At 34.6% G+C, this 27578-nt stretch overlaps 1 protein-coding gene across 6 annotated transcripts; it reads left to right on the forward strand.

The window, feature by feature from the left end:
* BNIP2 (BCL2 interacting protein 2) lies at positions 1–27380 on the forward strand. Of its 6 annotated transcripts, none has more exons than XM_016208558.2 (11): positions 1–133; positions 9668–9774; positions 10606–10673; positions 11103–11279; positions 12955–13131; positions 16306–16408; positions 17228–17359; positions 18508–18594; positions 18714–18812; positions 20226–20261; positions 22740–27380. In XM_016208558.2, exons 2-11 carry the CDS (start codon positions 9725–9727, stop codon positions 22789–22791), a joined length of 981 nt encoding a protein of 326 aa, XP_016064044.1. In that variant the 5' UTR covers positions 1–133; positions 9668–9724; the 3' UTR covers positions 22792–27380. The 6 variants fall into 6 exon arrangements, with proteins under 6 accessions (XP_016064044.1, XP_016064043.1, XP_087677286.1 ...); XM_016208557.2 differs by lacking the exon at positions 22740–27380 and adding an exon at positions 21281–22726; XM_087821160.1 differs by lacking the exon at positions 17228–17359.
* Positions 27381–27578: the final 198 nt, after the last annotated feature.

Below are 27578 nucleotides of genomic sequence, written 5' to 3' on the forward strand. Positions count from 1 at the left end.
CTGGGCCTGGGTCTCCACTGCGGTCCGAGGGGAGTGGGCTCCGCTCGGCGCTACCTTCTGCGACCTGGCCGTCAGCCCCACGTCGCCGGCCTGGAGGGGCGAAGAAGACGAGGGGGCCAAGGCTTCCTCCGGGGTGAGTGCGGCCCGGGAAGGCTGGGCACGGTGGGTCTGGGCTGGGAGCAAGCCTGGGGGCGCGAGCGTCTGAGGGGCGCGTGGCCCCGGAGGGCCGAAGACGGGAGGCCCAGAGGGTTATTCTTTCGGGGGGGGGGGCACCACAGAACTTGCCCGGAGGCGCTTCCCGGATCTTAGGTCCCCGCCCTTGGCTCTGCTCCTGTTTGCATTTGCCATCCTTGCTCCTCCACCCCCTTTTCCGTTTATGGTGGCTGTGCTCCGGATGGAAACTGGCCCCTTCTCGGCCCCCCCTGCACGCACCCGGGTCTGGGTGCGGTGACTGGGCCACGTTGGTCTCCTGTTTATGACCAGCGTCCGTCCCGGTGCAGAACAAAGAAACTTGGACTTCTGATGTGCCTCGTACCCTCGGAGAATAAACACGGAAGCGGCGGTTGTAATCGGGGCTCTCGTAGACCTTCCTGCGTGAAAAGCTGTGTTCCTGCGTGCGTTCAGACCCTACCTTTTTCCTAAATAACTGACCAAAATGGGTTCGGTTTCCCGGGTGCATCTGATGCCACTAGAGATCTAGATCAGCTGATGTTAAATAAAAACTTAAGTTGGTTCTGTTACGTTGCTTTGAAACTTACCTTGTCTGTCCCGGGAGCTCTTTGAGGGCCCAGCTTTTGTCGTGTTCATATAGGTCAGGGGTGGGGGGCCCGCAGGCCGTATAGGGCCGGGAAATCATTTGGTCTGGCCCTGCCAAGACCTCACCAACGAGAAGTAGTTCCAGCCATCACATTAGGGGTGAGTTAATGAAATGTTTGACCAAATATAGCAGCCTAATTTTTAAGTTGGTAATTTTATCTGACCTTGGAATGATGTTATAAATAGCCAAATGGCCCTTAGCAGAAAAAAGGTTCCCCACCCTTGATCTAGGTAGTCATAGCTCCTTCCACATAGTTGAAGAGTGATGGCATTTTAGTGTTGCTTTTTTTCATCCTCACCTTTTAAAATTAGGATCTCTGTTTTTCCTAATGCTTAATTTTTTTAAATTAAATGTATTCTTTCTCTGAGATTTTGTAATTCTGCGACTTGTAAATAAGATTCCTCAAAATTGTAAGTTACCCAATTTAGTTACCCTCAGACTGTTTTCTTGATGATCTTACACTCCTAATTTCTTGTCATTTTACTTTTTTTTTTAACTCTAATTCTTAGTCTTCATAATCTTCTCTATTGCAGCCTAATATTGTAGGGCTTAGACAGGAAGTATTACAGGTCCACCTCTGCAAACACATCGGTATTGTAGTCCTTAGGCATTGCCAGCCCTTTGAAGCTAAGTATTAAGTGTAACTAAATCTGGCATTACAGGCTTATTCTGTATAAAGTTGAGGGTGAACTGGAGATACTGCTGTAGTAGAAACAGCCTATGCCTGGGAACCAGGATGTAGTGTTATTTTTCCTTACAAATAAGATAAAATGAGGATAATAACACCCGTGTTTTATACCTCAAAAATTATCGGTTGCCACGTATGAAATGATGAATGTGCAGCTAGTTAATGTGAAAAGCACTCTTTGGGAAAGCAGTTCTGTTCATTCCATCAGGAGTAATGTTGGTAGCAGAACAGTGAGGAAGGCATCTAAGAAAGGAAGTAGTATATTTAGCCAGATCTGATAAATTAACCTTGACTGGCAGTGGACTGAAAGACGTCTTGTAAAGCTTACATCCTATAAAGCAGAATACTAGTATAATATGATGATAGTGATATCCCAAAATTATATTTGTAACTACAACAGTGTGTTAGAGATTAGTTGGTAGACTTTAATCATTTTAAAGGCCTCAGTATCTCGAGTCTGGTCTGCTTACTGGTAATTTAATAAATGTGTCTTTTATAGGTGGGATAGTTATCCTTTGCTTTATTTTCACAATTTTGAGAAAAGTCAGCACCATTTTAATTTTTCTTAAATTTTGTGTTAACATTTCTTTTTTTCTTTTTTAAAATATATTTTTATTGATTTCACAGAGAGGAAAGGAGAGAGAGAGAGAGAGAGAGAGAGAGAGAAACATCAATGATGAGAGAGTCATTGATCGAGCCCACAACCTGGGCATGTGCCCTGACCGGGAATCGAACCCTGATAGCCTGAATCCTAGGCCGATGCTCAACCGCTGAGCCACACCCAGCCGGGCGTGTGTTAACATTTCTGAGTATCTCATTTCATACTTTGTTTTAATGTATATATAGTTGACATAAAACATTAGTTTCTGGTGTATAACATGATATGGTATTTCTATATATTGTGAAATGATCACCATAATTAAGTCTAGTTAATATCTATCACCACACATAGTTACAAAAACTTTATCCTGTGATAAGAACTTTTAAGATCTACTCTTTTAGCAACTTTCAAATATGTAATACAGTATTATTAATTATAGTTACCATGTTGTACATTACATCCCCAGGACTTACTTATTTTATAACTAGAAATTTGTACCTTTTGACCCCCTTCACTCATTTTTCCCACCACCCCATCCCCACCCCTACCTCCACCTTTGGCAACTACCAATCTGTTCTCTGTATCTGTGAGCTCAGTTTTGACTTTTTGTTTTTGTGTTGCTTTTTAGATTCCACATGTAAGTGAGATCATGCAGTATTTGTCCTTCACTGTCTGAGTTATTTCACTTAGCATTATGCCCTCAGGGTCCATCCATTTTGTTGCAAATGGCAAGATCTTCCTTTTTGTGGCTGAATAATATTTCTGTGTATGCATGTACACATACCTCATTTTCTTTATGCATTCATCCATTGATGGGCACTTAGGTGGTATCCATATTTGGCTGTTATAAATAATGCTGCAATAAATATGGAAGTGCATATATCTTTTCAAAATAGTGATTTTGTTTCCTTTGGATAAACACCCAGAAGTGGAATTGCCAATTGCCTATTCATATGGTAGTTCTACTTTTAATTTTTTAAGGAACCTTTATACTGTTTTCCATGGTGGCTGTGCCAATTTACATTCTCACCAACGGTGCACAAGGGTTCTTTTTCTCTACATCCTCACCATCACTTGTTCTCTCTTGTCTTTTTGATAATAGTCACAGGTGTGAGGTGACATTGTGTCATTTCATCTTTAAAAACCTACGTGACCTTGCTCACAAGGAAGCAATGACAAGAAAGCATGTAGGATTTTTCCAGAAGTGCTTGGTGATCTTTATAAACATAGGATGGCCTAAATTATTTTCCTGTAATGCTAACAGTATTGCCAACCTCATAGGAAAAAGTGAACATAAATATTTAAGATGCATCCCTTTCATTTAAATGAGGAAGTGAAAAGCTTGCCTGGCCATTTCCCTTGCCAACTGTAATTGATTTCAGCATAGATGTGGTTACTAGCACCTATTCCAGAAGCAGTGTTAAGCTGCATAATATTAAAGTTACCATGTAAAATTATAATTCAGACCATTCTAAGTATGATCTTAATACTTAATTTTTGCTTATATTGCTAAGCTGCATGGGGAAATCCCCTTCTTGGTTGTGAGGTTGTGTCAGGAGGAAATCCATTATCTCCTTTATTTTTAAGCTCACTAAGGTGAATGACTGTTTTGAATTTATCTCTGTGACCTTCACTCCTAACTGGCATAAGTAATGATGTGCCACAACTACCATAAGTCTGTTGAGAAATCACGTTATTCCTGTTGCATTGGGTTGTTTTAACAAATAGTATCTTAAAGTGTTATTTTCTCATTCCTTTTTTCACCTCATTCTAATTTACAAAGTCTATGAACAAAAAATGGGAAGCAGCCACAGCTAACTTGTAAGTCAGCAATATCCTGGTTTCCTTCAAAGTGGTTGTGCTTATATTGTTCCTTTCTTGTTTGTTTCCTGTTTTTAGAGCTGCTGATAAAGTGCTTCTAAGAACAGTACTCTCTCAGTTGTTTCAACTGTTTTTATCTACCTAGTGTACTTTTCCTCCTAAAGTTCATGATGAAATGTTTAAGAGTGAATCTATCTTTATCTCTCCTAGGTTCTATTTAACTAAATATCCATGTTTCTGCGCTGTGGTTTATTAACATTACATAATTCAATATGATATTAAAGTAAAAAGTGAATTGGCCAAGAGAGCTGAAGTACTCAGGCTCTCTGCATTTAGGTCTTTTTCAATTGATACCCTTGTTCAAGGGATAAAAGGTAGATAAAAGACATGGTTTGTCTTCTAGAATTTCTATATATTTTCTCTTACAAACAAGGAATAATTTTACCAACAGAAATTGATGTTGTATGTAAGTAGATTGCTCCAATATTTTCATTATACTTTTTGAGGGATAAAACATAATAGGAAGCCTGTATATAGCTTAATAAGAAAAATAAGACATCACAGATACACAAAGGATCCTACTAGAATACTATAAAAGACTATATGCCACTAAATTCAATAACCTATAAGAAGCGGATAAGTTCCTAGAAATATACAACCTTCCTAGACTGAACCATGAAGAATTGGAAAATCTAAATAGACAGATCAACAGTGAGGAAATTGAAACCACCATCAAAAACCCAAAAAATGAAATTCCAGGACCAGATGGCTTCACTAGTGAATTCTACCAAACATTCAAAGAAGATTTAAAACCTTTCCTTCTCAAACTCTTCCAAAAAACTGAAGAAGAGGCAATACTTCCTAACACATTTTATGGGGCCAACATACCCTGATACCAAAACCTGGCAAGCATAACACAAAAAAAAGAAAACTACAAACTGATATATCTTGTTGCAAAAATCCTAAACAAAGTACTGTTTGTATATACAACAATATATTAAAAAAATAATACGTCACGATCATTTGGGGTTCATTTCAGGGGTGCAAGGATGGCTCAACCTACACAAATCGAAATGTAATACACCACATTAACAAAACAAAAGATGAAAATTGTATGATTTTATCAATATATGCAGAAAAGGCATTTGATAAAATACAACATCCATTTATAATTAAAACACACAATAAAATGAGTATAGAAGGAAAGTACCTCAACATAGTAAAGGCCATATATGACAAATCCTCAGCTAATATCATACTCAGTGGTGAAAAACTGAAAGCTTTTCCTCTAAAATTGGGAGTAAGACAAGGATGCCCACTCTCACCACTCTTATTCAACATAGTTCTGGAAGTCCTAGCCAGAGCAATCAGGCAAGAGAAAGAAATAAAAGGCATCCAAATTGGGAATGAAGTAGTAAAACCATCACTTTTTGCAGATGACATGACTCTATATAGAAAACGTTAAAGATTCCACCGAAAAACTATTAGAAACAATATATAAATACAGTAAAGTTGCAGGATACAAAATCAATGTACAAAAATCCACTGTTTTACTATATACTAACAATGAAACTTCAGGGGGGAAAATGGAAAAAAAAAATCCTTTGGCAATTGCAACAAAATAATAAAATACCTAGGAATAAACTTAACAAAGAATGTGAAAGATGTATATACTGAAAACTACAACATGTTATTAAAAGAGATTGAAAAAGACACATTGAAATGGAAAGACCTTCCATGTTTATGGATTGGAAGAATCAACATAGTTAAAATGACCATATTACCCAAAGCAGTATACAGATTTAATGCAATCCCCATCAAAATCCCAATGTCATTTTTAAAGAAATAGAAAAAAAAAATCAGACTTCTATGGAACCACAAAATACCTCAAATAACCAAAGCAGTCCTGAGAAAAAAGAACAAAGCTTGAGGTATCACACCGCCAGACTTCAAATTATACTACAAAATGACAGTAATCAAAACAGCATGGTACTGGCAGAAAAAGATTCAGACCAATGGCACAGAATTGAGAGCCCAAAAATAAAACCACAAGTATATGGGCAAATAATTTTTGACAAAGGAACCAAAAACACACAGTGAAAAAAGAAAGCCTCTTCAATAAATGATGCTGGGAAAATTGGAAAGCCACATGCAAAAGAATCGAACTAGATTACAGTTTGTCCCCATGTACAAAAATTAATTCAAAATGGATCAAAGACCTAAATATAAGATCTGAAACAATAAATTACATAAAAGAAAACATAAGTACTAAACTTACGGACCTTGGTTGTAGAGAGCATTTTATGAATTTGACCCCAAAGACAAGGGAAGTAAAAACAAAAATAAATGAATGGGACTATATCAAACTAGAAAACTTCTGCACAGCAAAAGAAACTAACATAAAACAAAAGGCAACCAATAAAATGGGAGAGGATATTTGCAAACAATGGCTCCAGCAAAGGTTTAATATCCAAAATATATAAAAAACTCATACAGCTCAACACCAAATAAACAGTCCAATTAAAAAATGGGCAGAGGACCTGAACAAGCACTTCTCCCAAGAAGACATACAAATGGCCAACAGATATATGAAAAGATTTTCAATTTCATAGCTATTAAAGAAATGCAAATCAAAACTACAATGAGATACTACTTCACACCTGTTGGAATGGCTGCTATCAACAAGACAGGTAATAGCAAGTGTTAGGTTGTGGAGAAAAAAGTGCCCTCATCACTGCTGGTGGGAATGTAAACTGGTACAGCCACTGTGGAAAGGAGTATGGCGGGTCCTCAAGAAATTAATAATAGAGTTACCATATGATCCAGCAATTTCTCTTCTGGCCATCAATTCAAAAACATTCACAAAGATATATGAACTCCTGTGTTCATTGCAGCATTATTCACAATGGCCAAGACATGGAGACAACCAAAGTTTCCTTCAATAGAGGATTGGATAAAGAAGACAAGGTACATTTATACTATGGAATGCTACTCAGCCATAAGAAAAGATGAAATGCTACCATTTGCGACAACACGAATGGACCTTGAGAATATTATGCTGAGCAAAATAAGTCAATTAGGAAAAGTTGAGAACCATGTGATTTCATTCGTATGTGGGATAGAAAACTGAAATTCAGATGCATCCTGATATTTTCCCAACACCCAGTAAAAAAGTGAGACAAAATAATAGCTTTCTGATTATTGAATTTAGGGAAATGTGTTAGTTCACTTCAGAGTGAGTATCAAGTAAATTCAATAAAAATTTTAAAAGAAAACATTGAGAAGTATAGTGAATTAAAAATTTGAAAGAGACTATCAATTTTCAACCTTTAGTAATAGAATGTTTTCATCTCAGTTGAGTAGAACTCTAGAGCCGGGGTGAGGAATGTCCAGTCCGAGGGCCATATACAACCCTCGAAATCATTTGCCTGCCAAGGCAATCACAGGCAGGACTCGAAACTCAATAAATCTAGGAGCTTTTTTCATAGCTAATTTTTAAGTTGATAATTTTGTATGGCCCGCGAATGATGTTATAAATATCCAAATGGACCTTAGCCAAAAAATGTTTCCCAACCCTGTTCTAGAGTAATAAGCTGAGTACTTGGGCTTTTGGCCATAATTTTGGGGTGTTTGGTTTGTTTGTTTGTTTTTACTAGTGCTGTATTTTAAGTGGAAGAGGTGGTTAATGTAAAGAGGTATCCCTTTTTTGTTTATTTTCCTCTCTACAAAGAGGAAGAGTTGCTATTAGAAAACAACCTGTGATCATTGAAGATGTATGTTAATTACTTTAAAGTGTAGCCTATGTATTAGAAACAGAAACTGTGAAGTACATACATCAAAATTACTGTATTTTAAGTGTGTTTTTCATTAATTTCTCAAAACTGCCTGGCTCACAATTTTTCCAGAGAATTAAAAATTCCTTACTCCTATATATAAATTAACTTTTCAAAATGAATATGTTGGTGAGGTAAAGACAGCATTTATCATTTTTCCATATTAACAGTTGGGTCCTCAAAAATGTAAACCTTTAGAACATGTTTGAAGCCTTCCCTTGAGCATAAATTGGAATTCAAACTGGGAAGAGAGACTCCCGGTCTTGGCAGAAATATGAATATACTTCATCGTGTAAACTCTAACACTTAAGAAAATTTCCAGCCCAGCCGGGCGTGCCTCAGCAATTGAGCATCAACCTAGGATCCAGGAGATCGAGGTTCGATTCCCTGTCAGGGCATATGCCCGGGTTATGGACTCGATCCCCAGTCGGGAGCATGCAGAAGACAGCCAATCAGTGACTCTCATTAGTGTCTCTATCTCTCTCTCTCCCTCTCCCTTCCTCTCTGAAATCAATAAAGATATATTTTTTAAAAAAAGAAAGAAAATTTCCAGTGTAATTTTGTTGTTGGGCTAGAACATGATGCTTTTTCTGCACAACCTTGTGCATCTTTTGGGTATTGTAATGACAGATAATGCAACCATAAAACATGACCACATCTTTATTTTAGAAGATTAGTTTAAATGACTGTGAATGGCTTGCACCATTTGTTTTACTTAATAAGTATTTTTAAGAGTTATTCACATGTGGTTTTAAAAAATAATGTAGAAAGAGTTAGAAATCTATTGACTTACTCTAATGTAAGTGAACTAAATACTCATTTATACTTCTTGCCCCCTAAAGTTTTCGCAATTTTTGTCACACTGTTAACTAGTTGATCTTCATGACTTCTTAAATAATATAGTTAAACCTCTATTTCTTATTCCAGCAACCAAAACAATCTCTAAGTTCCTCACTTTGTAAAATGAGTATATTGGAACCCATATTCTTCCTTGGAAAAACTAAAACTAAAATGTATGGCCTAAGTTAAAACAGGTAATTGCATGAACAAAAGTATTCACTAAGTTCAGTATGTGAAGACTTAGCTGAACTATATATGAGAGAAGCTTGGTATAGATATGAAGCAAATCAAAATGCCCCATAATGCATTTACTGCACAGTTGCTTTCAGTTCTTTAGGTGGCTCAGGAATTGTGGTATTGAAACTATAGAAAAGGAAATATAAATGACGGCACACCACTTGGCTCTGCTGAGTCTTGAGAGTATAAATGCTGTTTACTAGTGTTCAATTTCTGGAATCAACTGCTATCCAGAAGACAGAAAATTTATGGGTCTAGAGTAGAGAACATATTTACCCACTTCTATTTCTTGTGCCTCCTTGCTTTTTTTGTTCTCACCCATGGATATTTTTTCCATTGATTTTTTTTAGAAAGAGTGGAAGGGGGGAGGGAGACAGACAGACAGACTGGGACATCAATGTGAGAGAGACGCTTTGATTGGTTGCCTCCTGCACACACCCCAACAGGCTGGAGACTGAACCTGCAACCCAGGCTTGTGCCCTTGACCAGGAAAGGAACCCGTGACCCTTCAGTTCAAGGGACAGTGCTCTAACCACTGAGGCACACCACCCAGCGTACCCTCCCCCCATTTTAAATCACAACCTAAAACGTGCATTTTTGCAACTAAAATAAGTCTGTGTGTGTGTGTGTGTGTGTGAGCATATATATATGCTCTATTTTCTCTTCCAATTTCTTTTTAAATGGTAGTTGCAACCAAATAATTGATTTCATGACCAGACCATTGAGCTAAGAACTAGAGGTATGAGCTAAAGTATAAGATTATTGTACCATTTCAGCCGATAAAAAGTAAAGTGAAAAATAAGTTGCTATAAATTTTTCTCTTTTCACAGGACATTGGCTCTCTGGATTATCAGGAGTTTGCAGTTGACATTGAGTCCAAGTTGAGGATGGAAGGTGTAGAACTTAAGGAAGAATGGCAAGATGAAGATTTTCCAATGTGAGCAATACTTCTAAATGAAAACAAATTTAGAATAAAATTTCTTCATTGTTATGTCACCTATTAAGTGAATATGGGGTTAATTTTCTTTTATTTTCAGAAAAAACTTATTAAATAAATAAACAAGGATTTCCTAGATATTCTGGCAAGCTACCTTAACAGATTTGCATTTGTAGTTACAGTTGTATTGGCACCAGTAGGGTTGATTAAAAAAGAACAAAGGCAGACCTTATTTTTATTTCCAGTTTTATTGAGAAATAATTCACATACATCACTCTAAGTTTAAGACATACAGCATGATGGTTTGCAGACCTTACATACAAATGATGTTTCCATGCCATCATGGTCAAAAAACTATGCAGTGCGCAGTAAGGTACCTTAGCAGTTGCAAGGGTCAAGTGGGAATACTGAGTCACTGCCATAGTACATGATGATAATAGTAATATGAAAATGCTAATACTCAAAAGAATTGTAGCTGTCCTTACCATATTCCCATTGTGAGGAATGATTTATCTTCATCATACATTATATCATATGTCACGTTAAATTCATGCATTTGAAGTATATTTGTTTTGTCGGTTTATAATTTTTATATTTGTTTTATAGTTGTATTTAAGGGCAGTTACATAAGGAATTTATATCTACTTTTATGTGTTACTTATATCAATATGTAAGTCAGCTTCGACAGTCTGAAATACTTTCTTTAAAAATGGTTTGTAAAATCAGTTTCGTACATAATTGTTTTTATAAGCGATTTTTAATAGAACTTTGAACTTCAAAATAAATATTTTTTTTAATTTCTTGGTTAAAAAGTGTTTCTGTGTCTTCTAGACCTTTACCAGAAGATGATAGTATTGAAGCAGATATATTAGCTGTAACTGGACCAGAGAGCCAGCCTGGTAAGAACTTGACACTTTTAGTTTCAATAAAATGATAGACTTTGTGCTATTTTTGAACACATTTCTTTGTCAAGGAAGAAAATATACTCAGTGTTTGTTTTATCATAGGGAGCCAAAGAATAAGTTGAATGTTAAGGAAAGAGTTTTTGGAATACTTGGGGATTTCTGGAAATTTCTACACTAAAGGGATGAGAGTAGATCATTTTTAGTAGTAAGAAGTGACTCTGAGATCTGCCTCTATTTAAAAAGATATATCCTTTCTGGGATACATCATCTTGCCATGATGCAGAAGCAACAGTGATCAGAATACAAAGTTGTGAATTAGTGCTTTGGGATTGTGTTTAATTAATGTTATTTTTCCTAAGGATGAAGTGGTGGACATTTAAACATTTCTTCTAATACATCTTTCACTTGGTTTACTCATTCCAGGCTCATTAGAAGTTAATGGAAATAAAGTAAGAAAGAAACTGATGGCTCCAGACATTAGCCTGACCCTCGATCCTAGTGATGGCTCGGTGTTGTCAGATGATTTGGATGAAAGTGGGGAGATTGACTTAGATGGCTTAGATACACCATCAGAGAACAGTAATGAATTTGAGTGGGAAGGTAAGTGTTTCATTGTTTTTATCTGACTTTTATTAATGAATGTTTGACTTTATTATACATAAATGTTTTTGTAATGGCATTCTCATAGTGTGATAATTGGAAAAACTTAAAACTTGATCATGAAACCAGTTAAAACTAATGATCAAGGGATTTTGTTATGTTGTTAATTCTATATAAAGTTCATATTTTTTTTCCCTAAGATATGAAATTCTGCTAACACTGGATATTCTCATGGCTTTCAAACTATTTATAGTAGATTGCGCAGGTGGCTTTTTTTTTTTTCCTTAATTGCCCAGTGCTGTAAATTTATGTTTTTTCCTGGTTACTCTCAAAATATTGCTTGGTAATTATGGCATATTCTTATGTTCAGTTGATCAGCTTAAAAAACACTTTGAAGAGACATATAATTTAGGAGATGTGGTAAAAGTAGTTAAGGGTTTACAGAGAGGGAGTTCTAAAAGGAGTTTTTTGAGGGTGATTTTTTTAAATAGGTTTGCTGATAGTGCTGCACTTTGTAAACAACCAGCTTGAATTAATGTGTACTCTAGCCCCAACTTTATATTCCTCATCATTTGTTATTTGGAATCCAAAGGAATTTGCATGTGTTTTGCTTTGCAAGCTTTCTTTAATTAGATAATTGTTGGCTACAGTGTCTTTATATTGTTAATAATTTATATATATGTATATATATGTTCCATCTTTAAAATGATTTTTACTTCAAAGCAGTGTTTAGCACTAAGTATATTATCTGCAGTGAAGGGTAAGATCCTTGATGTGCTGTACTTTTTGTTCTTTTCTTCTTCCCTGTTTACTGGTTCAATAAGCAGTCCAGTAAGAAGCAATATTTTATAAAAATACTTAAATAGTTTCTGCCTATGTGTTTTGTCTCTTCTTTCTTTAATGCTGCTCTAGTCATTTCCTGGAAGGATATTTTCCGTTAACTGCTTTATCTTGGAAACATACAACTAACATGCAGTAGGTTTCCCCTCCCCCCATCTTTTGGTAAGGAGACTCTGATACTAAAATTTTGAAAATCATATCACTAATAATCAGCTAAAATGCAATCTTGAACTATAAATTACACCTAATCATTGGTGCTTATGCTTTAGCCAATACCAATTTAAAATATACTTTTGCATGTATACTTCAGAATATTATCAGTAAATTTCTGCTTAAAAAACTGATCAAATGAGAAATAATCATTGACTAGTTAGCCACTTTCTACTGGTATCATAATGTTTGGGGAATAATTTATTGCTCAATAACAACAAGAAATGATTTGGCTTCCAAATAATGAAGTAACCTGTAGTGTTGACACCTGTCAAGGACAGTCTTGTTATAAACAGTATTTGGAAAGGCACTGTGTACTAAGATTTTTGATGGCTATATGAATTATCTTTTCTGAACTTATGGACATACCTTGTACTGTAATTAGGTGCCTTCTGAATTAGGCAATACAAAAAAAGTTAAAGAACCATGATTTCTAGAATCATAAAATGACTTCATATTAAGAACAAGCCTTTCTTTCTGTTATGGAAGAAATATTTAAAATTCCACAGAAAGTATAATGAAAAATTCTCCAAACATTCTAATTAGATAGCAGAGTGGTTAACATGTAATTTTATTTTGTGGTATAAATAACAATTTGGGATTCAAAAACCTTTTATTTTGACAGATGATCTTCCAAAACCCAAAACTACTGAAGTTATTAGGAAAGGTTCAATTTCCGAATACACAGCAGAAGAGGAAAAGGAAGATGGACGACGCTGGCGTATGTTCAGAATCGGAGAACAGGACCACAGGGTTGATATGAAGGCCATTGAACCCTATAAAAAAGTTATCAGTCATGGAGGTAAGAGCTTCCAAAGATTGTTCAGATTTTTTAATGCAATATCAGAAACCTAAATGCTTAAAGAAACTCTCCCTTGAGATATTACACAATTTTGAAATTATAATAAACATTTATCATGTCATTTTAGAAAATAACAGGTTTGAAGTAAAAGAATAAAACTAGCATTTAAAAATCATTAATACATGCACATAGTAAGTTCAAGAGGCCTAAGTGTATGCAGTGAAAACTCTTCCTCCTACTCTTTCCCTTGACATTGCCCCCAAAACTGAGACTTCCTCCCCTTTTTACCCATTTATAACTTACATGCAATGAAATATTCTAATCGGTTTTTTGTAGCATATGCAAATTTATTTTTTCGCCAGCTTTATTGAGATATAATTGACATATAACATTGTATTATAAGTTTAAAGTGTGCAGCATGTTGATATGACACACTTGTATATTATAAAGTGATTACCACTAGCCTTAGCTAGCACCTGCATCAGATCACATAATTACCACTTGTTTTTTGCAGTAAGAGCATTTAAAATCTTTCTCAGCAACTTTCAAATACATAATACAGAATTATTAACTCTTGTCACCGTGCTGTACATAAGCTCCTCAGAAACTGATCATCTTCTAATTGGAAGGTTGTACTATTTCACACATCTCTCCTTTTCCCCCAGCCCCTAAAAACCACCATTCTATTCTCTGCTTCTGTGAAATCAGCTTTTTTAGATTCCACATATAACTGATATATTTGTCTTTATTCTGTCTGACTTATTTTATTTCACTTACAAATGTTCTAATCTTTAGTGTACAGTTTAATGAGTTTTGACAACTACCCATATAACCATATATACCCACATAGCTTACACCCCCAGACATATAGAACATTTTCATTGTCCCAGAAAGTTTTCTAATACTCCCTCCCAAGGATTACCTCTCCATGATCCTAACCACTGTTCTAATATCTATCCCCATGATTAGTTGTGCCTGTTCTAGAATTTCATGTAACTGGAGTCACATGGTGTACACTCTTTGGTCTACTTCTTTTGCTCAGCATAATGTTTCAAGATTCATCCATGTAGTTGCATGCATCCATAGTTTATTTCTTATTACTGCTGAGTGGTTTTCCATTGCATGGGTAAACCACAGTTTGCTTATCCATTCTTTTGTTCCCAGTTTGAGCTATTATGATTAAAACTGCGATGAACATTCTTATACAGTCTTTTGTGGATATAAGTAAAACCTGGCTTTTTAAACTTATGACTTTTTTTTTTAATTGATTTTTAGAGAGAGAGGAAAGGAGAGGGATAGAGAGATAGAAACATCGATGAGAGAGAAACATTGATCGGCTGCCTCCTGCATGCCCCCTACTGGGGATCGAGCCCAAAACCTGGGCATGTGCCCTGACCAGGAATCAAACCGTGACTTCTTGGGTCCTAGGTCAATGCTTAAACACTAAACATGACGCCTGGGCTAAACTACAACTCTTAATTTACCATACAACCCTGAACAAATCATTTACCTTTACCACAAAGTAGAGAACCAGTTCATTTCACATTTTTATGAAGTACCTACTTGGTATATTTGTGGGATATACAAAAATATAAGGCTTTGTTCCTTCCCTTAAGAAATTTACAAGTCAAATAGGTAAAGCTATGAAGACAGAACATCCATCAGTCTGACTTTGCTGTATATAGAAGTTTACCTCAGCATTGTGTAAATACTGCCAGAATGTTAGTGCTAGCCAAAATGGAACTCACTCCGTAGAGCATGTCATGTTACCTGAAATCCATCCTCCTAGTGCAGGCAGGGAGCCACAGAGGTTTTTTTCACGTAGAATTATTTCCACTTAGTTTACTCTCTGCCAAATGCACCCCCTGCTTAATTCTATAGTCCTCATTCATCTGAGAGCAAATCACTTGAATATTTTCAGTTACATTATTCTGCCTAATTTAATCTTATTCGGATAAAAAAAACAACACCAGGATAATCTGGATCAGGAAGTCCACCGATGCATTAATTCAGCTAGTTCGTAGGAAGCAGGTCATGAGACCTAGCTCATGGCTGAAATACAATATTTTTCGGAAGTAATACGTTATTTTTCATACAGGAAATATTAGGGCCATTGTATCCTACTGAATTCATCACATTATGTTTTGTTACTACAGGATTAAGAAAGATAGTTGGGGGGATGAAGATGGGAGGCTGGGGAGAGATTAACCAAAGAATTTATATGCATATATATATATATAACCCGTGGACACAGACAATAGTGTGGTGAAGGCCTGGGGCAGGGGGTGAATGCGGGGTGGAAGAGGTCAATGGGGGAAAAGGGGGACATCTGTAATACTTTCAACAATAAAGATTTAAAAAAAGATACTTAAGATTCTAATGTATTTGAAATGTTCAAACCTTTTCAGTGCATGCTTTAAACAATAGAAATGAGAGTTAAAGCAAAAATATTTGTGATTGGTTATAGCTTAATATCTAGAGATTACAATAAAAAATATATACGTTTTAGTGCTGTATTTCTTAGAATTATGTTAGATGTGATCTTTTCTTAGGTATTAATACCCTAAAATCTACAAAATGCTAGGCAGTGTTGAACGCAACTCATTTTTTTTAGAAGCACCCACTTTAGCCCAGCTGGTGTGGCTCAGTTGGTGAGCATCGTCCGGTGTACCAGGAGGTCACTAGTTCGATTCCTAGTCAGGGCACATGCCCTGGTTGTGGGCTCGATCCCAGTAGGGGGCTTGCAAGAGGCAACCAATTGATGTTTCTGTCTCTCTCTGAAATCAATAAAAACATATATTTTTTTAAAAGACACTTTAAAAAAAGCACTTTAACCTAAGTAAGTTGCATAAGAATGTTTTATTGCTAATGTTGTTGTGTTGTGTCTGCTTGGATTATATCACTGTATTTGTCTACTTGTTACAATAAGTCTGGCTTTCTGATTATGCTGGTTTAAGTGGGTTTCTGGTATTTATGCCCATCCTTTCCTCTTCAAATTTTATTGTCTTTTTGACAAGAGGTAATTTAAAGATCTAAAAAAAAAAAACCAAAAAAACTTTAGATCCAGAAATTTGTGGAAGGTAAACCACTATACTCAAACAACCATACAGATGTCCTCTGCAAAATCTTCAGAGTAAAATCATGCTGGTGATTTTATCTTTGGTTTCTTTTCAGGATATTATGGGGATGGATTAAATGCCATTGTTGTGTTTGCTGTCTGTTTTATGCCTGAAAGTGGTCAACCTAACTATAGATACCTGATGGACAATCTCTTTAAGTATGTATATCTTCACAAAAATGTTTAGACAGAATTCTGAGTTAATTAGATGTCCAATTTAAGGAAGTGAAGTTTAGCTGGGTAAAAATTATAAATATACCAGTTCTAGTTCTTTTTAAGTTCTTATTCTTTGGCATTATGAAACTATTTGCTTTCCAACTTGACAGAAAAAAACCTGTTATTTTAAAACTGGAAGGAATATTTCAGATTATCTGTTCCAACTTCTCTATTTTACATTTGAGGACACATTGAGTATAAAGAAGTGACTTTTTTATTTCAAAATTATATGGCTAAATTACATTTATCCCCGAAAAGCCAAAGGTAACTAAGCTGACTCTCGAATTCTGTTGTATTTCCACAAAGTCATTCTATTTCTCAAATTAGTGCAGTTTTTTAAAACTTTGTTGTAGAAAATTTAAAACATATACAAAGGTAGAAAGCAATATATTGAATCTTTGTGTACCAATCACCCAATTCCACAATTATCAATTTATATTTCACTCCCACAATTTATACTTCCCCTACTGTATAATTTTGAAACAAATCCCAGACATCATGTCATTTCATCTATAAACATTTCAATATGTATTTCTAAAAGATAACTCAACCAATGTTACCTCAATAAATATAATTAATTTTTTAAATAAGTAAATAAATAGGTGATAATAACTTTTTAAAATAACCATTATATCAGCTAATACAGTATTAAAATTTTAATTGTTTTTGCTGTCATTGAAGGGGAGGGAAGAGAACTATAATTTGGATAACCTAGTTTGGCTCTGCAAAACTATTATTTAAGGCTTTAAATTCTTTTTGCAGGTATGTTATTGGCACTTTGGAGCTATTAGTAGCAGAAAACTACATGATAGTTTATTTAAATGGTGCAACGACTCGAAGAAAAATGCCCAGTCTGGGATGGCTCAGGAAATGCTATCAGCAAATTGATAGGAGGTACTATAAATACAAGTTGAAAGCTAGTCCAAATAATTTTTATAATGGCCTTATTAGATCATTTTCTGTTGCCAGTTAAAGGCACCATGTATACACTTCCTAAATTACATTTATTAATTTCATAGAAAGTTTCTATTTTAGAATGTTGTGAAGGAAATTAATTTTAATCTGTTTCATAAAGAATAACTTTAATTCCTTAAAACAGACATATAAAAGCTCTTTATTTCTCTTTATTTATACCACATTGAACATTTTCCAGTAATTTACATTTGGGGAAAGGATGGAGAACTTGGTACATTTTCTATTTCATTACATTCTGAGTTTTGCCTAATTTATAGTGTTAGCATATTTTATGTTAAAGTGCTTATTTAGCTGTAATTTTTCTTTGGAATGAGCTCTAGAAGTGTATTCTATTGGAAGTTAGTCATCCATGCTGATGGAAGGAACTTTGATCCTCTGATTGGTTTGATTTGACCATAGCTAATTCAAACTAGTTTAATCAACTCAGACCCATGAATAGGCTTTTCTTCATACTTAACCATGACATTTGCTAGTTCTTGTGATTTAAAAAAAGATCCTTAATGGTCACTTTATTTAAGTGTGAAATGTGTGTGATAAAAGTTATTTGGTCATTTTAAGTTGCCTAGAATAATAATGCCTTTAATTTTTAATAAAAATTTCAGACTTTGTAAGAACATACAAGGTCTAGTTTATGCTGCCTGTTACTTATGTCATCTCCATTCTCAACTTTGTGCTTGTACAGTGCCCTTCGTGGTGTTGAAGAAATTAGTACCAGTTTCCCCCTATTCCTGAAAATGTAAACAGTTTACTTCTGTATTCAGTATTAGCCTCTACCCTTGGGTGGGAGAATCCTGAGGACAAGTGCATGTATGCTAGGACACATTTAACAACAGGTTATACATAAATTTAGCCAAATGAAGTAGTTTATTTCATAGCACTAGGAGGGACCATCAAAATTCTAGAGTGCATTTCTTATGTGTGAAAGAATATCACATCTAAATGAGAACTCTTAGATGAGGGATTTTCAATTAATTTTTCTATGAACTTTCATATACCTATTGGTGTCTTAACTTCTAGCATTAGAATTTATAAAGCTTTTTAAATTTTTCCTTCTTTATTAACTCCAGGCTACGGAAAAACCTAAAATCTCTAATCATCGTACATCCCTCTTGGTTTATCAGAACACTTTTGGCTGTTACAAGACCGTTTATTAGGTAATTTTCTGAATGCCATTAACTTTTTTAAAAAGCAGAACACAAACTCCTTGTATGAATTTCTTGTCAGTTCTGTTGGTCAGAAATATTGAAGTAATTATTTTTATTTTCTTCCATAGCTCAAAATTCAGCCAAAAAATTAGATACGTCTTTAATTTGGCAGAACTAGCGGAACTTGTCCCCATGGAATATGTTGGCATACCAGAATGCATAAAACAGTATGTTTTGTTTTATTTCTTTAATTGTATTGGATCTTTATATTTTGATGTGCAAGAGGTAAATATTTTTTTAATACTCATTTTTTTCTCACTTCCTATATTCTAAATATTTTGTAGCTTCTCTTGTTTTTGTAACAAAGTAACAGAAGAAGGCAGCTCTGGCCATTGTGCCTAAGTGGTTAGAGTGTTGGCCCACAAGCCCTCAGTCTAGACACTTGTGGTTAATGGCTGTTGTATAGGAGCACCTGTGACTTTCTCTGGGCCGCTTTCTCATCTCGTTTCTCTCTCAGGTTTTAATCAGGATGTTCACTGGGTGGATTAAACCAGTGTTTTTAAGACTTGGGTTTGCACAAAATTTCAAATGCATTGAAAACAAAAAATGCTTTATTACCCTTTAATTTCATAAATATTTATTGTGTACCCACTGTGTACCAGCTGTAGAGAATATGTGTTGGATAAGGCTGGCTCCATCCCTGTCCTTCCCAGAGCTTACAATATAGTAGGGAAAGTAGGCATTCAATAAGTAATTATACTCAAAAAAGGAAACATCAGTATGGGTAGCCTCGGGTTTGGTTCCCAGTCAAGGGCATGTACCTGGGTTGCAGGTTCCATCCCCAGCCCTGTTCAGGGCAGATTTGGGAGGCAACCAATTGACGTGTCTCTCTCACATCGATGTTTATCTATCTATCTATGTATCTATCATCTATCTATCTCTCTTTCTCTCTCTCTCTTTATCTCTGTCTCTGTCTCTCTATCTCTCCTCCCTTCCACTCTCTCTAAAAATTAATGGAAAAAATATCCTTGGGTAAGGATTAACAAAAAAGGAAGAAGACATTTTCCAACACCTTCCCCATAAGTCACCATTTTCTTCAGCCTGTTGGTTGAAAAAAATAGGAAAAATTCTTTCTGGTTGTGATTCATTTATGTTTGTAAAGACTGGTTACATGCTAAGAGGTGATTTCTTGATTTGTCAGTGCTAAAGAACATTCTCCAAACTTGTATGTGCTGCTCTCCTAATTTGAGTAAAAGCTCATTTTGACATTGACTATTATTACTAAAGAAATAAAATATTATTTAGATCAGCATAGCCTTAATACTTTCCAGTGACTGGAATTTATTCTGTTTAACAAATTCACTTTTATCTAACTTTTAAAAGAGCTTGGTAGAGGTTTTTAACATAAATACTTGAGTATCATGGTGCTATAATGTAGAAAAAGTTTCTTTGTTCTGTTAATCTGAGGTTTTAGTCTATTGAATGTGTCAAAGCTAGATTTCTTAAGTCAGTTTTGATTTTTTATATTCCTGTATTAAATATTTTTGGTTTTGCCTACAAACTTAATTTTATTTTCAGTACCTTTTTTTATTTTTTATCATTATAACATGTATTTACTGAAATAACTCTTCCCTACCAAGGTATGAAGAAGAAAAGTTAAAAAAGAAACAAAAAAGGTATATGCACACCTTGACTGGGTTGCATCTAGACTAGTCCATTTGCATTGCACAGACTAACTCTTCCGTATTGGTTGGTTAGCTTGTAGACAAAGATAATAGCATTTGTAAATATAAATATACCCCAGAATCCAATGCAGAGTGAATCCAAAGTTCCTGATCCTGACTGTGGCTTGGATTCACTCTGTTTTAACACCATATATAATACTATTTGGGAATTAAAGGCCACAGCCCGTCCTCCCTCCTTTTTGGTATAAGTACTGATGGTGAAACCAGAGAAATTACTAAGAATGCAATTTGAAAAATCAGTGATTTTTAATAGTTTATCATTTTTACCATATTTTTTTTAATCTGTAACTTGTGCTTTTGAAATATTCATGCACTTTTTAAAGAAATTATTTCTCTGGGGTTAATGATTATATTTAAAATGCACATATTCTTTGGCTAACCAACATTGATTTCCTTGTATGCTTAAATGGCCTGCTAACCAGTCAAATTTCTACATGTGATAAAATACCTAAAAGTTCAATGTACCATTTAGTAGTTAAACACTCTGCTTTCCATCTTAAATTTAATTTTGAATACTTCTGCTTTGAGCATAACAAACTATTATCTATTAATACCTTGGCATAGAAGATAAAAGGCAAGGGTATAAAACAGTTACATTTTATATAGTAATTTTAAAAAGTGTAGGATTTGGATCTAACTTGTTAATGGACTTTTAAAATATGGACAATTAAATTAGCAATACAGTTTAATACAGTGTTTCTTAAGAGTTAAGGTGAGAGATTTATATGTAGTTATTTTGACTATTCTAAGGAAACAATTTTAAGTAACTGGAACTGAAACATTTTTAACTTTGGACATATTTTGTCTCTGTTAATGAGCAAGAATTCAGTTGACCATGTGATAGAATAATAGCTTCACATTTCTATATGACACTTTACAGTTTATCAAATAATTTAACAGAGATATGGGCAGTGATTTTTAGATCTTGCTAATTTCTCATTCCTTTCTAGGCATTGGTGTGCATTTGCCAGACAAGTGGCTGAAATTAAAAATACAATCTGTAGTTGTAGAATATTTTGAAGCCAGCTGCTTCATGGATTTCAAAGTGAATTGCCTTTATTGATGAAATCTGTATTGTGCCTTTTTACAAAGTTCTTAGTATTTCATTATCTATTAAGTGATTTAGGCATCAGAAAAAAAAGCAGAACTGTACTCTCTTTAAATGTATTGTTTGAAACCTACCACTACTATTTTATCTTGTGTTTTTTTTCTCTTTTTTTACTTTTGTTTAACCTTAATAGAATCATTATGTATACCTCTCAGGCACTTCTTAGTTTTTGTACAAGGTTTAGCCTTAAAATATTAATAAATTCATGTTAGCTTGAAAATGATAACATTCAAATTTTAAAAATAGAGGGGCATATTTTTGAAACCAAAAGTTAACAGGCTACATGTGGGAGAGCTTACTTAAAGTGAAATCTCTGTGATGAATGAGTACTGATGAGAAGCACGATACAAAACTGAGTCTTGAAATACAGTCATGCGTCACTTAACAATGGGGATTTGTTCTAAGAAATGTGTCATTAGGCTATTTTGTCATTGTGTGAACATCCTAAGAGTGTACTTTCACAAACCTAGATGGTCAGCCTACGACACACTTAGGCTATATGGTATAGCCTATTGCTCCTAGGCTATAAACCTGTATCGCATGTAGCTGTACTGACACTGTACCTACTAAAGGCAATTGTAACACAATGGTAAATGTTTATCTAAACAGAAAAGGTACAGTAAAAATATGGTGTAAAAGATAAATCATCATATTTGGACATTTGTATAGGACAGTTAACCATGAACAGAGCTTGCAGGACTGGCGAGTCAGTGAGTGAGTCATGAGTAAATTCGAAGGACTTGTACATTACTGTCTTGTATTGTGTGTGCTATGACGTTACAGTGTCATTAGGTGGTAGGAATTTTTAGTTCCATTATAATCTATGGGACCTTAGTCGTATATGCCGTCCATCATTGACTAAAATTGTTACCTGGCGCATGACTGTAGCGGCATTTTAATATATCACTTAACAAAATCATTTTTGAAAGGTTTTTTCCATTCTCTTATCTCCCTGCCCCCAGCTATGCTACAATTCAACATTTCAGTATGTAATGTTGTTCAGTATGTAATGTTCAATAAAGTTCAGTAATCTGAACTTTTAATAAAGTTTATGTGCATTTGTACATAAGTACTTTATAATTTTTAAAGAAACAAGTTAAATTTCTTGTCAGTGTTCTCTTGACTTTAAAAATTATCTTTCCTTGTTGGGAAAATGTTTTGTAACCTTTTTACTGTGTCTGCTTCTTGGCAAAGCTTTGTTTTTAACAATAATATTCTATGCTAAATGTAGTCATTATTTTTAAGAAGGAAATTATTCACTTGCTAGTGTTTTATTATCTATATTGTTTTTCATTAAACAGAGTTGATCAAGAGCTTAATGGAAAACAAGATGAACCAAAAAGTGAACAGTAAGTTTGGCATCTAGTCCAAACAAGACTGAAGAATGTGCTGATGAAGCAGTGCTCTTTTTTGCATTTATAATGCATTTATTGGCCCTGATTTTTATGTAACCTGTTACAAAGTTGACTTGACTTTTTCTCAATGGACTTTTGTATACGGGACTGTTCACTGCTGTATTGTTTTGCAAATCTCTTGAATTTAGCTCTTTACTAGCTAATGATATTGTAATCATTTTATATTGCTAAAAGCAGAGAACCTCACTTTATATAAAGTGGTTTTTGCATTTGTTTATTGAATGATGCGTCTTCTTCAGTAAAATATTTATATGCCTAATTGGTAAAGGAAAGAAATAATATATATTTTTATGTTTTGAGCAATATTTTTTAATGTATACCTGTCTTATGGAAGAATATGCAGATAAATAAGACCATGATATTTGAAGTGCATGTTAGAATTTTTGTGTTTTGTAAATGGTTAACTACATTTCCTGGGTAACTTAAAAAACGAAGTGGCTCATAAGGTGAGAGACGGTTAAAAAGGTTGTCATGAATACCCAAAGGTCATATGTATAATCTAAGTAGATTAGTGCCGACCTAAGCTTTTTTAATTACATAATATATATTGTTCCTTAATTCAGAAGCACAAATACAAGTGTACTGCACACTTTTTCCTTTTTACACTTAAAGACAACTTTAAAAGCCAGTTATAGAACTAGAGGATTTAAGAGGCTGAGAATTGAGGTTTGTACATATATGTATATACGGGACATTTTATCTCCTGGCCAAAAGTTAGACCTTTATAAAAATCTTAGATTTGTTCACTAATGTGAAATAAGCTGTGTCCATGGTATCATGCTCCTGAATTTGTGTGAGTGCAGTGTACTGTTCGGAGAACGTGATGAGTTCTTTACTGTCACTACTTTTCTGTAGAACACAGGAGCTGCTTTTTTAACTGCTCTCAATGTGGGCACTTTACGAAAATACTTCCTTATCAGTTATTGGAACTTGGTAGGTGTTTGACCTAGTCAGATATGGTGTGTTTTCACATTTCCTATTGAATCATGTTGACAGTACTGTAGATTAAGTTATTTTCTAAATCTTAGAGCATCATTGTATTATACTGTTTTGGATGATACATTTGATATAGCATATAAACTCCTTGTTTAATTTGGCAAGTACCTGGACTCTTGCTTCCAAACAGAACTAAATTTACCCACAGAATCACCCTAAAAGAACTGATTGGTCTAATATTGTGTCATATACTTGTGTGACTCATATACATTTAGTAAACTTAGCACCCTCCTAATTTGAGGCTCATACCACACTTCTGCTCTTCTTATAAGGTAATTTACAAAAGAGTGTCCTGGAGTAGCGTAATTGAAGTGGATGAGAGCTAAGCTTCTAAGATTTATTCTATCCTAGACTGAAGACATGTGGTTTTTACCATTTCTACTTTTAGTATCAAGTTCCTATTACAAAAAAGAATTATTCTTTACTTTCTATCCTCTTCAGTCATAAACTTGGCATCTAACTTAAGTCCAATTATGGGAGATGCTGGAGGATTCCCAGGATGAGATGCTCCTCAGCTGCCTCCTGGCTTGACTTGGATCCAGCAGCTGTAGGCAGATTGTGAACTAATGTCATTATAATGAATAAAATCAAAACCATTATTGCTTGCTAAAATGTTAGAAACACTTTGTACTGAAAACACAAACTAACAATAATTTAGGCATTCCTTCTGACTTCACCATATAACAATTATGAATAAAGGATAATATTGAATTTAATTGTGATTAGAGTCTATAATTGTAGAGTGCTTTAAGTAGCCTTTTATCTATAAGTCTTCATCTGGCTCAGAATGGGCTGAGCTTTATTAAATGGGTGGTTTTCCTCCACATCAAGTACTCAGTTCAATTTCAACATTTTATTATGTTTATTGACTTTTCCTTTTGCAAGCATTGTTCCAAACTACAGAAACAACTTGTTACAAAAATGGTGCATTTTTAAAAATATTTTTTAAAAGTAGGATTAGCCTGTATTCTATTAGAACATTAAAATTCAGAGGGAACAGTGATAACACTGGAATATAACAAAAGGGATGTGCTGTGAGTCACTAGATTCAAAGGATACCTGCTCTAACCTACACTTGAATGGAATCTGGTATAGGGACATGCCCCATAATAAATGTTTCATAATTATAAAACTTATGTAGGTTAGAAGGAAAGTGTTTATTAAATTTGTTATTTGTAATTTGTAGCTATGTTGACATTTCCCCCATATCATTTCAATTTCAGTTTTCCACTGCTGATTGAGGTCAAATACATATATTTGTATTATTTTACCTTTATGTTGGGGTCATGGATCTAACTTAACTGGTTTAACTTGATGCATCTTTCACTTTTTTTGTTATACTTGGGCTCTGAGTACCTCTTTTTAGTCAACAGTTTCTCATGTAAAGTAATTTGTGTTCTACTTGGTTATATTCCTAAGTACCACCAAGGAAAGATGTTATATTGACCCCATAGTTTAAGCTTAATAGCCTTTAACTCAGGGGGGATGGTTAATAAAGAAATATGATTCTAAGTAGGGCCCCGCTGGTAGTTGGAAAACAAGATAACAGAAAAAGGAAGTAGGAGGAAGAAAACTATAAAGGGGTAAAGAGTTAGCTGTTACTAAGATGCCACTGACTGTATCCGTTACAGGAAGTACTGTGTATGGCAGCTGTTGGTACCATTTCTTGTATCTAGCAGGAAAACCTGCAGGCAACTCAGAGTATGTGAAGGAGGAAAAGGCTGATAATACCTGTAATGAGAATTCATATTTTCTTCTGCTTTATCCCTTCATATAGAAGTAAGTTTGAACAGAGGGTCAGCATTATAGTGCACAAATTAAAGTTTAGGAGTTGGGTTATTTTTCATATTACATGGTTGGTAAATATAAATGAAGTTTTCCAAAATAGACATCACTATTTAGTAACTGCACTGAATACTGAAATTTGCTGATTGACAGATATATTTTGGTAGCTAGAATTTCTTCAACTGCAATTCCAAAATTTTTAAAAGTAAGGGATCTGATTTTTTTAGAGAGACTTTGTAAATAACTGTATAGTGTTACTATTTGGCTGTTTTTATGTGAGTGCTCAGGGAATTTGAAAGTTTCATTTAATGCAGGAAGTGGCTTTTTAGATTTCTTCAGTTGATAGATAAATTAGCATTAGGATATATCTGATAGAACAGGCCAGTTTCCTGATCAGGTTGGTAAGGTTGTATAAAACGTTACAAGTAGCTTCATCTTTCCTTTTCCTATGTTACATGTGGAAAATTGCTAACATTGCTCAATCAAAAGGGAGCAGGGGAAAGGCTGAAAATAGAGATTGCTACCATTCTGTTTTGTTTTCATGCCTATATTTTTCCCATCATATTCAGATTTTTGAGAAATGGATTACAAATCTCAGAAGGATGGGGTAGGTAGAGGAATAACTGTACTTACAAGTTAGACCAACTATTCTTTTAGAGTTTATCATGTCATAGGGAACGGGAATTGTGTAATTTAAGATGCTGGGAGAGTCAAGAATTTAAAACTTGCATAGGAAAATCAGTAGGTTAGGGAAGTAGATTATCTACTCAATGTTCTAAGTACAGAATTACCTAGGGAGCCTGTAACTCCCCTGTTCCTGTCCCAGGATTCTGAATGAATTAAAGTCAGACCAATGGCAAGTCCCTGTAATGTAACTTTCCTTTGAAGTTCTAAATGGTAATTGAAAATAAGGTAATGTGTTGAAGAGTAAGGAGTGACACTAAAATTTGAACAGAACTGTTACTTTGTTGTAACTCTATATATCTTAATTTCTTATGTTTTGAGAACTACTTAAAAAATACTACCAAAAGTTCACATAAAGCACTTAATAGATCAAACACCAGATGAAAATCAAAGTTTAATGCTTTCAAATTAAAGAATTAAGCTGTTTGCTTCAGATAGCTGTCTTATTCTCTTATAAGGCATTCTACAAGAAGTTAAGATGTTTGCATTTTAAATTTTTGTTTCTATGTTTAGGGTGGCTAAGGGAGAACTTGGAAAACATAAATTAGCTACTCCACTACACTTTTTGTATATGGACTTTCTAAAGTTATGCTCCTTAAACAGTTTATTTACATACACCTAGCTAGTAAATATTGGTGGTATTTAGGGGCACTGACTTGCACAGGCCTTGGGGCATCATTCAAATAGAACACAATTCAGAGTGTTCGATACTAACACACTTTGATAAATATTTCAAAAATTCAAATATTTTTCTAACCATTGGTTCACATTGCAATTTAAACAAAATTAATGTACTGTGATCATTTTACTACTATTCAGATGATGTTGCATAGCTTAGTGCTTTCATTTTAGAGTGTTTGAGAAATTCAGTTCTGATGACTGTGTGTGCAAGATGTTTATGTGGTCCCTGTAAGAAATATTAGGGTTGGTCTTGATTTACTAAGGAGATGTAATATTTTATTTTCCTTTGAATTGTTAGGAATACAGTGACTTGTGTCCTGATCTGTTGCACGTCGTATTTTTGCAACATTAATGAATTTAAATAAATTAATTGGAAAGTTTGTTTTTGTGTCATTTTCTCATATTTCTTCCGTCTTCCATTGTGCTCCTAATTTTTACACCAAGTTATCGTGTCTTTCAAATCGTTGTAGACCATTACTCTTGAATCTCCTTGTATAATCTGGTGCTGTTTCCTATTGTCAAGGGGGTGAAGAATCCACCCTAGTTTTAATTTTAACATTATCTTGTTTGTGTTTGTTA

The sequence above is a fragment of the Miniopterus natalensis genome, chromosome 1, assembly GCF_054644295.1.
Source record: "Miniopterus natalensis isolate mMinNat1 chromosome 1, mMinNat1.hap1, whole genome shotgun sequence".
NCBI classification, from domain to species: Eukaryota; Metazoa; Chordata; class Mammalia; order Chiroptera; family Miniopteridae; genus Miniopterus; species Miniopterus natalensis.

Excerpts from the sequence above, each read along its gene's own strand:
- BNIP2 (XM_016208557.2), top strand. The coding sequence starts at position 9,725 with ATGGAAGGTGTAGAACTTAAGGAAGAATGGCAAGATGAAGATTTTCCA. Across the intron at positions 11,280-12,954 it reads TAATGAATTTGAGTGGGAAG|ATGATCTTCCAAAACCCAAA; the intron begins GTAAGTGTTTCA and ends TTATTTTGACAG. Across the intron at positions 16,409-17,227 it reads CTGATGGACAATCTCTTTAA|GTATGTTATTGGCACTTTGG; the intron begins GTATGTATATCT and ends TTCTTTTTGCAG.